This window comes from Lepidochelys olivacea, assembly GCF_965140295.1.
Source record: "Lepidochelys olivacea isolate rLepOli2 genome assembly, chromosome: 17".
NCBI classification, from domain to species: Eukaryota; Metazoa; Chordata; order Testudines; family Cheloniidae; genus Lepidochelys; species Lepidochelys olivacea.
Genome location: NC_140427.1, coordinates 78,689 through 93,033, shown reverse-complemented (window position 1 = coordinate 93,033; position 14,345 = coordinate 78,689). Strand labels below are relative to the sequence as shown.

The window sequence follows — 14,345 nt, the reverse complement described above, 5'->3', positions numbered from 1 at the left end:
ACTGGTTTATACAGTAATGCATGAGAGTTTACATTACTTTTTTTTTTTTAAATCTTGCTATTATATTTCTGTATAATGTTCTTACCCATATCCTACTAAGGTCTTTGCTTCAGTGATATTCTGTAATATTTATTACCTTCACAAGACATTTATGTTCAACCAATATGAACATTTAAGAATGGTCTTATTTAGTGTAACACAATAAAGCTTCAGTTTGATACACAACAAAACACAGTTAGTATGTAAAATGAAGAAACAGCATTAACAGACAAAGCAATCTCATCGCCTGAACAAGATATGTCTCTAGTGCAATGACAATTAAAATTTAACAAAAACTACAACCTATGATTTTAATCAATTCACCTTGATTTTGGCTAAGTCAGTCAGTTGGTCAGATCTCATTTACCAGTTGTTTCCCAAACAATGTTTTGTATCAACGATGTCATTTCAAGTAGGTTATTCTTTACTTTGAGGTAACAGCTTTAAACCAGTGAGATCTTCCAAGAATTGGCACGCTTTGTGTTTTATTAGTTACATTACAAGATGCATTATTTGGTAAGCAGTTTATAAAAACCCTAGGAGAGAGCATGGCTTAATAGACAGGGCACAAGATTTGGGAGTCAGGAAACCTGGGGTCTCTTTCCAACTTTGACATCAACCTACTGTGTGATCTTGTACAAACCATTTCCAAATCCTTATGCCTCGGTTTCCCCATCTGTAAAACTGAAATGATACATTTCAAGATCTATAGATAAAAAGTGTTATATAGATATCTAAATAGTTTAGAAGTCATTGCATTTGTCTTCACATCCTCATGACAAATCAAGATTATCTACTTATTTCATCATCTTTTTGCATTGTTGATACCATCACAATACTGGATATTGGAATGTAGGTGCATGTATTCCCCAAATATGCAATGAATATGGCAAGGTAAGCACAGATAAAAAACGCATTTCTAACAATAATTTTAACCTGACATTGTCCCTTTGTTTTACAAAGCCATTCCAACAAATTGCTTTGGACTCTACAGAAAAATGTTGCATTCTAGCAAAGCCTGATTAACTGAAAATCTCATTACCAGCCATACCACTGTGTAATAATGCATAACCTTTCACCTCTTGAACTATCCAGTTTCTGCTTCCTTTTTCCTGAACAGACATTCATAGAGGCACAAAAAGGAGATGGGGAATCTTCTCAGTAAAAATTAAAATATTAATTTGTAGGATTTGCCTATCAGGAAGGCTGGTTACTTTGCACTGCAGATGCCTATAGCAGAATTTGAAAAATTACCAGACACTAAGGGAAATGCCATGCAGATACATACCTCTTCCTCAAAAAGCTATGGAGAAGGATGGAGAAATACCTACAAGTGCTTTTCACAGTCCCTGCTCAGGGCTTCAAATTGGGCCTGATCTACATGTAAGTTTTCCCAGCATAGCTAGGTTGGTTAGGACCACGAAGGAGAAAAATTTAAAAAAAGATCACACCCCTAACCAACATATCTATGCCAGCAAAAACCCTAGTGTTGATGTAGTTATACCACCAAAATGTGATTTTGCCAATATATGCTGCATCTACACTATGATTTGCCAATATACCATGTAACCGAGTATCGTCAACAAGGCCTTATGTATCAGTTACTGTCTACAAGATAGCCAATGTTTTAAATCCCTCTACAGCTACTGGAAAGAAGAAGTATTTTAATTCTGAATTACTCTAGTACAGTGGCTCTCAACCTTCCCAGATTACTGTACCCCTTTCAAGATTCTGATTTGTCTTGCATACCGCCAAGTTCCACCTCACTTAAAAATGACTTGCTTACAAATTGAGACATCAAAGCTCATCTTAAGTGATCACTCTCCTTACAGTGTGCATGATAAACACCCATTTTTTCATGTTGTGTGTATATAAATCTCCTCACTGTATTTTCCACTGAATGCATCCGATGAAGTGAGCTGTAGCTCACAAAAGCTTATGCTCAAATAAATTGGTTAGCCTCTAAGGTGCCACAAGTACTCCTTTTCTTTTTGCGAATACAGACTAACATGGCTGCTACTCTGAAACCTAACAAAATACAAGTGTCACAGCACACTATTACTAAAAAAATTGCTTACATTCTCATTTTTACACAATTATAAATCAACTGGAATATAAATATTGTACTTACATTTCAGTGTACTGCATATAGAGCAGTATAAACAAGTCATTGTATGAAATATTAGTTTGTACTGACTTTGCAAGTGCTTTTTATGTGGTCTGTTGTAAAACTAGGCAAATATCTACGTTGACGTAGACCCTGGAAAACCTGTGTACCCCCAAGGGTACACAGACCCCCACTTGATAACCACTGTTGTAGCACGCCCCCAGCCTCATGGCTATTCCAAAGGAAAGCATTTCCTTGACTTATCACTTCTTATGGCTCCATTTTATGTCCTCCCCCCGCCCCCGCAATATATTCCTCCAGTACTTGCATATATTGCTAATGGTAGTAGCTCCAGAGAGAACCTGACCTAGTTCCCTCCCCTTCTGAACAGCAGTAATGGTAGGAAAGATCCTGATCAATTTTTGTCTTGTCACTTGGGAAAGCTATGAGCAGCAACTAAGGCACCAGAATGGACTGCCTACCGATCAGAAAGCCTGTATTCTATAGGTTTGCACTACTTTCACGTTCAGTTTGTTTTCACTCACAAGTGACAAATCTAATTTAGTTTTAAATGAGAGGTAAGGGTTTAAAGTAAGCATGACGAACAGATTTTTCAAATCCCACCAATAGCATATATTACCTACGTGTAGGTTCAGGAAGAATACCTTCAGTGCTCAGAAATATTTAACACCTTACAAATATTTAATCAGCATAGCCCATGAACTTTAAAGAAAAAAATACAAGGCCTAGGAAAAACAGCATTCTAAATTACAATAATTTTAAGCGTAAAATGAAAGACTAATAAGATTTACATTTACTTCAAGCAGGGAGAAGTACATTGTATTTAATAAACTCCATAGCCTATGCCAGGGGAGTACAGAAGGTAAAAAAAAAAATCGATAACCTAAAAAGACACATCACTAAACTATGATGGGCAAAAAAGGGAGAGGCACCTTCGAGGGCCAGGTCTGGGAAGGAGGTGGAGAAGGTAAAGAAGGGCCCACTAAGGGCCAGGCACCCCGATCACAGATGGGGGGGACGGGGACTGGACGTTGACTGCGACGAAGTGACCTGGCTCCCACTACACGGGGCTCAGCCACTCTGAACCAGCCGTCTTCGGCCAGGTGCTGGGCAGGGCTCGAGTAAGAGGAACCACCTCTGTTCGCACTAGTGACGGCACAAGAAAGGACGCAGAATCCCTTTGTCGGGCTCCATCGAGCCGGGGGGTGGGTCCCCTCCCCCTACTCGCCCTTCCCAGCCACCATTTTATTCCCAGCTTTTGCCGCCGCCGACCCCCGCCACATCCGACCCGAGATACCAACCCCCAGGGCTAGGCCGCCCGTTCACCCTAGTCCCCTACTCCTGGCTCCCTCAACCCGCGGGACAATCCCTGTCGCCATTTTGTTCATGCCCCCCCTTCGCCGCCTCTGCCCCCCTGCCCAGCCGCCGCCATTTTGTGGCCGCTCCCTCCCTTTTCCCCCGGCACTACCCGGCCCGCCCGTCCTCCCGGCTCTCACCATCATAGCGCTCAGCCTGCTCAGCTAGCTTAGCCTGGTACACAAGGTCCTCCCGATCGTCCATGTCCAAGAGACGGGGCGGCGACGGGGACTACACGGGGTGGATGAAGGCTGATGAGTCCGGGATGCTCAGCCGCTACCAGCTCACTGTTCTCCTGGCAAAGATGGCGGCGATAGCGCCGCCTCCTGCTATATCCGGGTACTTCCGCCAGCGGACGCATGCGCATCCCGCGCACCACCATGGCAACAGTGGCTCCCTGGCAACCGGCGGGAGGAGAGAGACTCAGGGGTGGGGTCCGATGGGACGTCAAGTCTCCTGCGGCTGCCAGGCCCCGGAAGCGTGCGGGAAGGGAACTGTGGCTGGGCTACGAGGGGACGGGTCCTTGGCACTGTGATGGCGGTGTGAGCGTGAGGGGCTGCTGACACTCTTGGGATATAACGGTTGAGGGTCCCCTGGAACTGATATATGGGGGAGGGGGTCATGAGGGGCCTCTGGCACTCCTGGGAAATGAAGGAGAGAGGGGGCCTGAGGGGTTAAATGGGAGTTTAGGGGCCCCTGCACCACGATATAGGGGGTAAAGGGCCCTTGGCATGGGTAATGGGGAGTAAGGGGCCTCTGGCGCTACTGGGAAATGGGAGGGACAAGGGCCTGGGCATCCAGATGTGCCAGGGGGCCTGAAAGGCCCCTCACACTGAAATATTGGGATGGGTAAGGGTTCCTTGGCAGTGAGTTGTGGGTTTGTTTGATACATACCTGTAACTACAGTGACCACTGAGCCTACTGATTTATGCCAACACACTTATTTTTACTAATCCCTTGTCCCCTCACACCCATTGTGTGTTCATTCACCTGTTGCATTTTGTCATAGCCCTTGAGCTCTGAGGGGCGGCAGGGAACATCTGTCCGTGTTACTCATTTACAATAAGAAAAGGAGTACTTGTGGCACCTTAGAGACTAACCAATTTATTTGAGCATAAGCTTTCGTGAGCTACATCGATGCACAAATCCAGGTTTTCTCACCCTCCACCCCCCCACACACAAATTCACTCTCCTGCTGGTAATAGCCCATCCAAAGTGACCACTCTCCCTACAATGTGCATGATAATCAAGGTGGGCCATTTCCAGCACAAATTCAGATTTTCTCACCCCCCCCCACCCCCATACACACACAAACTCACTCTCCTGCTGGTAATAGCTCATCCAAAGTGACCATTCTCCCTACAATGTGCATGGTAATCAAGGTGAGCCATGTCCAGCACAAATCCAGGCTTTCTCACCCCCTCCCCTTTTTTCCCAGGGACACACACACACACACAAACTCACTCTCCTGCTGGCAATAGCTCATCCAAACTGACCACTCTCCAAGTTTAAATCCAAGTTAAACCAGAACGTCGGGGCGGGGGGTAGGAAAAAACAAGGGGAAATAGGCTACCTTGCATAATGACTTGGCCACTCCCAGTCTCTATTTAAGCCTAAATTAATAGTATCCAATTTGCAAATGAATTCCAATACAGCAGTTTCTCGCTGGAGTCTGGATTTGAAGTTTTTTTGTTTTAAGATAGCGACCTTCATGTCTGTGATTGCGTGACCAGAGAGATTGAAGTGTTCTCCAACTGGTTTATGAATGTTATAATTCTTGACATCTGATTTGTGTCCATTTATTCTTTTACGTAGAGACTGTCCAGTTTGACCAATGTAAATGGCAGAGGGGCATTGCTGGCACATGATGGCATATATCACATTGGTGGATGTGCAGGTGAACGAGCCTCTGATAGTGTGGCTGATGTTATTAGGCCCTGTGATGGTGTCCCCTGAATAGATATGTGGGCACAGTTGGCAACGGGCTTTGTTGCAAGGATAAGTTCCTGGGTTAGTGGTTCTGTTGTGTGGTATGTGGTTGTTGGTGAGTATTTGCTTCAGGTTGCGGGGCTGTCTGTAGGCAAGGACTGGCCTGTCTCCCAAGATTTGTGAGAGTGTTGGGTCATCCTTTAGGATAGGTTGTAGATCCTTAATAATGCGTTGGAGGGGTTTTAGTTGGGGGCTGAAGGTGACGGCTAGTGGCGTTCTGTTATTTTCTTTGTTAGGCCTGTCCTGTAGTAGGTAACTTCTGGGAACTCTTCTGGCTCTATCAATCTGTTTCTTTACTTCCGCAGGTGGGTATTGTAGTTGTAAGAAAGCTTGACAGAGATCTTGTAGGTGTTTGTCTCTGTCTGAGGGGTTGGAGCAAATGTGGTTGTATCGCAGAGCTTGGCTGTAGACAATGGATCGTGTGGTGTGGTCAGTTTGTGTGTGTATGGGGGTGGGGGGGGTGAGAAAACCTGAATTTGTGCTGGAAATGGCCCACCTTGATTATCATGCACATTGTAGGGAGAGTGGTCACTTTGGATGAGCTATTACCAGCAGGATAGTGAGTTTGTGTGTGTGTTTTTTGGAGGGAGGTGAGGGGGTGAGAGAACCTGGATTTGTGCAGGAAATGGCCCAACTTGATTATCATGCACATTGCGTACAGAGTTGTCACTTTGGATGGGCTATTACCAGCAGGAGAGTGAATTTGTGGGGGGGGGGGGTGGAGGGTGAGAAAACCTGGATTTGTACTGGAAATGGCCCAACTTGATGATCTCTTTAGATAAGCTATTACCAGCAGGACAGTGGGGTGGGAGGAGGTATTGTTTCATATTCTCTGTGTGTATATAAAGTCTGCTGCAGTTTCCACGGTATGCATCCGATGAAGTGAGCTGTAGCTCACGAAAGCTCATGCTCAAATAAATTGGTTAGTCTCTAAGGTGCCACAAGTACTCCTTTTCTATCAGCTTTACCTATCTTCCATTTGTTTTAGAGAGAGAGTGTGCAGCTGTCACTTCCCCACTAAGCCAGGTTATTTTTTTAATCAGTGCTGCCTTCTTTCTTGAGGATGGCTTTTGAGACATCTAGTAAAGTGTGAATAAATGATTCCCAATTATCATTCAAATTTTTCTTTTAAATTCTCTCAGCCAGCTGATTTGGATCATAATTGTTTTGAGCTTTTTGCAATTGGCCTTTTAAACCATTGTGTGTGTGTGTGTATTTTACACACACACACACACACACACACGGTGGTTTAAAAGGCCAGTTGCAAAAAGCTCAAAACAATTATGATCCAAATATATATACTAGGGGTCACCAAATGAAATTAATAGGCATCAGGGTTAAAATAAATAAAAGGAAGTATTTCTTCATACAACGCACAGTCAACCTGTGGAACTCCTTGCCAGAGGATGTTGTGAAGGCTAAGACCATAACAGGGTTAAAAAAACAACTAGATAAATTCATGGAAGATAGTTCCATCAATGGCTTTTTGCCAGGATGGGCAGGAATGGTGTCCCTAGTCTCTGTTTGCCAGAAGCTAAGAATGAGCGAAAGGGGATGGATCACTTGATGATTACCTGTTCTGTTCATTCCCTCTGGGGCACCTGGCACTGGCCACTGTCGGAAGACAGGATACTGGGCTAGATGGACCTTTGGTCTGACCCAATAGGGCCATTCTTATGTTCTTATATACATAAAAGCTACTCCACCTTTTCATGTTCTCTGTATGTATATATATATAATCTTCTTACTAAATGTTCCATTCTATGCATCCGATGAAGTGGGCTGTAGCCCACGAAAGCTTATGCTCAGATAAATTTGTTACTCTCTAAGGTGCACAAGTACTCCTTTTCACTAACTTTTAGAAATTCTTAGGCTGTTTTAGTACTGGCTGCATGAGACCCCCGTGGAATTCCCTGTGGTCACTGAGCGTTTTTTGTAGTACTTGTTAGTGGTTATAGATAGGTGATTAAGCAGCTGGTCATCCTGTTTCCACATGTGATTTGGTGGTCTGTAACAGACACCAAGTAGTACCACATCTTGTGCTTTAATCTCTTAGGACACTGATCCATTAGTATTCAAGATTATTTTCTTCTGAGCACTTAGTGATGCAGAAACAGGTAATATTTTTAATATATATGCTCATTGCATCATTCTTAAATATGTTATAACCATTGATTTTTAACATTGCATTCATACGAATCATCCCACCATGCTGATATATAGGCAGAGAATGCTGGGAGCAGAGAAATGTAGCCTGAACTTTTTGCTGGGGCTTCCACATATTTGGATATTTGCTGGCTCAGATGAGCTTGTGGTATGGACTAGCCTGGTTTTCTCCACTGCTAATGGAAAACAGTGGTAGGTGTGAGTAAGTAGCAGACGGCACTGACATTCCTGGTGAAGGAGCTGGAAGGGAGGCAGACTTTGCACACAGAATCCTTAGTCTGTCCTAATAGGAAAAATCACCAGTTTTCAGTTACTGACCATCCAGTTAATCTGGAGACCCCAGCCATTTGTGAAATACATTATCATACTCACAAGCTATCTATTATGGAGAGCAGTGAGCCTCCGTCATTATTATTATTAGATGGAGGTAGAGAATCAGGAATGCAGTGCTGCTGCAGTCCAGCAGATGGAGGCAAAACTCAAGAGGAAGGGTTAAAAAACAAACTCCCACTCTGTCTCTTTCAGGTTTCAGAGTAGCAGCCGTGTTAGTCTGTATCCGCAAAAAGAAAAGGAGTACTTGTGGCACCTTAGAGACTAACAAATTTATTTGAGCATAAACTTTCGTGTACGAAAGCTTATGCTCAAATACATGTTAGTCTCTAAGGTGCCACAAGTACTCCTTTTCTTCTTTCAGGAGTCTAATTTGTCTTGTGTACTCCCAAGTTTCACTTGGCTGAAAAATTACTTACTTACAAAATCAGACATAAAAATACAAAAGTGTCACAATACACTGTTAACTGAAAAATTGCTTATTTTGTCATTTTTGCCATATAATTATAAAATAAATCAATTGGAATATAAATATTGTATTTACGTTTCAGAGTATACTGTATATAAAGCAGTATAAACAAGTCATTGTGTTAAATTTTAGTTTGTACTGACTTTGCTAGTGCTTTTTATGTAGCCTGTTGTAAAACTAGGGAAATATATAGATGAGTTGAGTACCCCCTGGAAGACCTCTGCATACTCCCAAGGGTACCCCTGGTTGAGAATCACTGCCATAGGATATGCTTGCAACATTTTTAAACAAGGGGCTCTCTTAAAATGTTCTACTGCAGTTGTTGATACACAAAACACTCCCTAGGTAAGATACTCTCCCTCTCCCATAAACAAACAAACCCTAGTTCCACTCTTCTCCTTCCCATATTGATCAACCTTTTCACCACTCTCCTCTCCAGTTCAGCCTGCTTGGTAGCTGATTCTCACAGGCAGCAGTTAGTAAATGCTCCTGCAGTTTGTAGTTATAGGGTTGGCATCAGATCCCTTAGGTGGTGGGCTGAGAGGGCCCTCTCAGCAATTTAAAGACCAGAAAAGACCATTACAATCATCTCCCTATCATCATGCTATAGAATTTCAACCAATAAATCCTGCATCAAGCCCACAGCTTCTGGTTGAACCAACAGTATGTTTTAGAAAGACATCAAATTCTGGCTTAAGGATTTCAAGTAATATATGTGATTACAGTCCTCATTAATTACTCTTGACAAATTCAGAATGGAAATAAAACACAATTTTTAAATCTTCACCTTCAAGCCACTGGATCTTGTTATGCCTTTGTTTGCTGGATTAAAGAGCCCTGCCCTCTGCTATCAGAAATCTGCTCCCAATGTAAGTATTTTATAGTCTGTAATCAAGTTACCTCTTAATCTTTTTTGTATGTTTAAATATATGGATCATAAGTTTGTCTCTCACTTGGTTTTGTGGTTAAGATACTAGACTGGTATTTGAGATCTGGACTGTGTTTCTCGTTCTGTCTTAGCCTTCCTAAGTTAGTTTCTGTGCCTCAGTTTCCCGATTTGAAAAAAGGGCTAATATTTCCCTAAATTCAGGAGCATTGTGAGAAGAGCCATTCATGCGCACACACATTTCTGTGAAGCTTGCATGCAAAACCTGTAATTACAATAGTGGGGTGGACTCCCTTCAACAATATGCATTTTACTTTAGCTAGATGCTAGAGCATCTAGGAACCAAGAGCGTAGGTCACACTTATAGGATAAAGGACCGTATGTTGGAACCTATTGATTCAGAAAAGGACTTATAAACCAGCTGAACATAAGCTCTCAGTGTGACGTGGAGGCTGAAAGAACAAATACTGTCCTTAGATGTATAAGCAAGGGAATAACAAGAAGAATGAGGAATGGCTTATTACTACTGTATACAACGAGGCCGGCCATTCTTTGTGCACATCTGGAAGCACCTGGTGGTGGGGAGGGTGTATTTGTGGGGAGTATTTGGTATGTCCTCCATATACACTCCAGAGCAGTGGTGGGCAATCTGCAGCCTGCCAGGACAATCTGCTGGCGGGCCGCGAGGCAGTTTGTTTACATTGACCATCCGCAGGCATGGCCGCCTGCAGCTCTCAGTGGCCACGGTTCGCCGTTCCTGGCCAATGGGAACTGCAGGAAGCAGCAGCCAGCATGGCCCGCGCTGCTTCCCACAGCTCCCATTGGCCAGAAACGGCGAGCCGCAGCCACTGGGAGCTGCGGGCAGCCAAGCCTGCAGACGGTCAATGTAAACAAACTGTCTCGTGGCCCGCCAGCGGATTACCCTGAGGGACTGCAGGTTGCCCACCACTGCTCCAGAGGCACTGGTTGGAAAGCTCTCTATGCAGCAGTGGTGGTGGTAATAAATGAGTATACTCAGAGGATTGAAAATATCAAGCAACACTAGCCATAGGAATACACTGAGGAAAAAAAAAAGTTGTGCGCTACCGCCCCTCAACTATAGCCAGTTTGTGCCCATGCCTTTTCACACCGCTATATACAGGGCTAGACTAAGGTTTCAAGGGGTGGGAGGATTAGTAAAATGATTCTTTGGTATACCCCCACAAACTAAACTAACTGTTTTACATAAAGTGTGTAATGGTGGTGGCAATGGGGAGTATCTGATTTCTGTCTTCCCACTCTCGTACTGCAGGAGTAGGCCATAGCGGTGCTTTTAATTGTTTCATTCTTTTTGCATCAGTTTATACTTTTAAGGCTACCTTTGCTAAACACACACCTTTTAAAAAATAAAATGAACACTAAGACTTTCTTTATGGGACCCAAAGCCTAGATCTATTAACCAGATGGCCCCGCAGCTCATTAGTAATTATGATGGAATGGCCACATCTAACCCATAAGTACTCTCCACAACAGTCAATGCCCACTATGAACTCTATGGCCATAGAATTTTCCACAGACTTAACTTGTACACTTTAAAATTTAATTAAGAAAAATTTCTCTCACTAATCACCATGGTTGTGAAAATAACCTTGAAACTGTGCAGACTCATCATATCATAGAATCATAGAATATCAGGGTTGGAAGGGACCTCAGGAGGTCATCTAGTCCAACCCCCTGCTCAAAGCAGGACCAATCCCCAATTAAATCATCCCAGCCAGGGCTTTGTCAAGCCTGACCTTAAAAACTTCTAAGGAAGGAGATTCTACCACCTCCCTAGGTAATGCATTCCAGTGTTTCACCACCCTCCTAGAGAAGAAGTTTTTCCTAATATCCAACCTAAACCTCCCCCACTGCAACTTGAGACCATTCTGATGAGGTTCAATAAGGATAAGTGCAGGGTCCTGCACTTAGGACGGAAGAACCCAATGCACAGCTACAGACTAGGGCCCGAATGGCTAAGCAGCAGTTCTGCGGAAAAGGACCTAGGGGTGACAGTGGACGAGAAGCTGGATATGAGTCAGCAGTGTGCCCTTGTTGCCAAGAAGGCCAATGGCATTTTGGGATGTATAAGTAGGGGCATAGCGAGCAGATCAAGGGACGTGATTGTTCCCCTCTATTCGACATTGGTGAGGCCTCATCTGGAGTACTGTGTCCAGTTTTGGGCCCCACACTACAAGAAGGATGTGGATAAATTGGAGAGAGTCCAGCGAAGGGCAACAAAAATGATTAGGAGTCTGGAACACATGACTTATGAGGAGAGGCTGAGGGAGCTGGGATTGTTTAGCCTGCAGAAGAGAAGAATGAGGGGGGATTTGATAGCTGCTTTCAACTACCTGAAAGGGGGTTCCAAAGAGGATGGCTCTAGACTGTTCTCAATGGTAGCAGATGACAGAACGAGGAGTAATGGTCTCAAGTTGCAGTGGGGGAGGTTTAGATTGGATATTAGGAAAAACTTTTTCACTAAGAGGGTGGTGAAACACTGGAATGTGTTACCTAGGGAGGTGGTAGAATCTCCTTCCTTAGAGGTTTTTAAGGTCAGGCTTGACAAAGCCCTGGCTGGGATGATTTAACTGGGAATTGGTCCTGCTTCGAGCAGGGGGTTGGACTAGATGACCTGCAGGGGTCCCTTCCAACCCTGATATTCTATGATTCTATGATTCATTACTCCTTGTCCTGTCCTCTTCTACCACTGAGAATAGTCTAGAACCATCCTCTCTGGAACCACCTCTCAGGTAGTAGAAAGCAGCTATCAAACCCCTCTCATTCTTCTCTTCTGCAGACTAAACAATCCCAGTTCCCTCAGCCTCTCCTCATAAGTCATGTGTTCCAGACCCCTAATCATTTTTGTTGCCCTTCACTGGACTCTCTCCAATTTATCCACATCCTTCTTGTAGTGTGGGGCCCAAAACTGGACACAGTACTCCAGATGAAGCCTCACCAATGTCGAATAGAGGGGAACAATCACGTCCCTTGATCTGCTCGCTATGCCCCTACTTATACATCCCAAAATGCCATTGGCCTTCTTGGCAACAAGGGCACACTGCTGACTCATATCCAGCTTCTCGTCCACTGTCACCCCTAGGTCCTTTTCTACAGAACTGCTGCCTAGCCATTCGGTCCCTAGTCTGTAGCTGTGCATTGGGTTCTTCCGTCCTAAGTGCAGGACCCTGCACTTATCCTTGTTGAACCTCATCAGATTTCTTTTGGCCCAATCCTCCAATTTGTCTAGGTCCCTCTGTATCCTATCCCTGCCCTCCAGCGTATCAACCACTCCTCCCAGTTTAGTATCATCCGCAAATTTGCTGAGAGTGCAATCCACACCATCCTCCAGATCATTTATGAAGATATTGAACAAAACCGGCCCCAGGACCGACCCCTGGGGCACTCCACTTGACACCGGCTGCCAACTAGACATGGAGCCATTGATCACTACCCGTTGAGCCTGACAATCTAGACAACTTTCTACCCACCTTATAGTGCAGTCATCCAGCCCATACTTCTTTAACTTGCTGACAAGAATACTGTGGGAGACCGTGTCAAAAGCTTTGCTAAAGTCAAAAAACAATACATCCACTGCTTTCCCTTCATCCACGGAACCAGTAATCTCATCATAGAAGGCGATTAGATTAGTCAGGCATGACCTTCCCTTGGTGAATCCATGCTGACTGTTCCTGATCACTTTCCTCTCATGTAAGTGCTTCAGGATTGATTCCTTGAGGACCTGCTCCATGATTTTTCCGGGGACTGAGGTGAGGCTGACTGGCCTGTAGTTCCCAGGATCCTCCTCCTTCCCTTTTTTAAAGATTGGCACTACATTAGCCTTTTTCCAGTCATCTGGGACTTCCCCCGTTCGCCATGAGTTTTCAAAGATAATGGCCAATGGCTCTGCAATCACAGCCGCCAATTCCTTTAGCACTCTCGGATGCAACTCATCCGGCCCCAAGGATTTGTGCACGTCCAGCTTTTCTAAATAGTCCCTAACCACCTCTTTCTCCACAGAGAGCTGGCCATCTACTCCCCATGCATCAGGATGATGCATTATGTTCAGGAGCTCAGAGGTACAAGACTGCCCATTAATCTCCGAGGTTTTAACTGTGACACATAAAAATAATTTAAATGTGAATATTGTTAAATTTGTTTAATTGATGATAATTCTAGTAGAAACATTCAACTAAAATTTATCCCATAATCTGCCACTGTCCTTTACCCAGATTCCCCATACAACTTTATGATAGTTTTAAAGGTCTGAAGATGAAAGCGTGAGACCAAGATAGAATTAAATTTAATATGCAAAAACAACAAGGACTATTTGTTTCATAATTTCTAAAAGTAAATTAAAGGGGCTGAATTTTCCTAGTGAGCCTATTCAGATTGCCAAAATATTATTTATTTGCAAGACTGAGAATTATTGCTAGAATATTATATCTAAGAATTGTAAAAGTTTTTTATTATGGGGGAAATTTGGCATGTGATTTTAATTTCTGCATGGAAAATAAGCATTCGTATTTTTTGGTAAGAGTTAAGACTACATTCAGGGTTTTTTAAATGAATAAATCACCTTTTTTTCAAGAGGCCTGAGTATTATTTTTTTTGTCAGTTAAGTTTACTCAAAGCTGACGTTTATGAACTTCTCCCAAATGTCATGTTTAATAGCCTCTTTTGGGTGAGGACATAAGTGAGTAAACCATTACTGTAGACACAATCATATTGTCCCTTTATAAATTTATATTTACACCATTAGAAAATAAATGAATAACTTCCAAAGACAGCTGCTCCAAAATTATACCGACCCAATATTTTGGCTATATTTTTTATTTACTTCACATACTATGAACATATACATTACATGCTACAAAAAATAAAAAAGTAGATTTTAACTGTCAAGAAAGTGAATAGTGTTATAATACAGTGGCACATGTTCATATTTTTTACTTCAAATTGGA

General features: G+C 43.3%; 1 protein-coding gene across 1 annotated transcript in view; it reads right to left on the bottom strand.

Annotated features, from left to right (window-relative positions):
* YWHAE (tyrosine 3-monooxygenase/tryptophan 5-monooxygenase activation protein epsilon) overlaps positions 1-3,855 on the bottom strand; it is a 56,908-nt gene extending 53,053 nt beyond the window's left edge. The window contains exon 1 of the mRNA XM_084651023.1: positions 3,664-3,855. Coding sequence (XP_084507149.1) covers positions 3,664-3,727 — 64 coding nt within the window. The 5' untranslated portion in view covers positions 3,728-3,855. The remainder of the gene's footprint in view (positions 1-3,663) is intronic.
* Between the last annotated feature and the right edge of the window lie 10,490 nt (positions 3,856-14,345).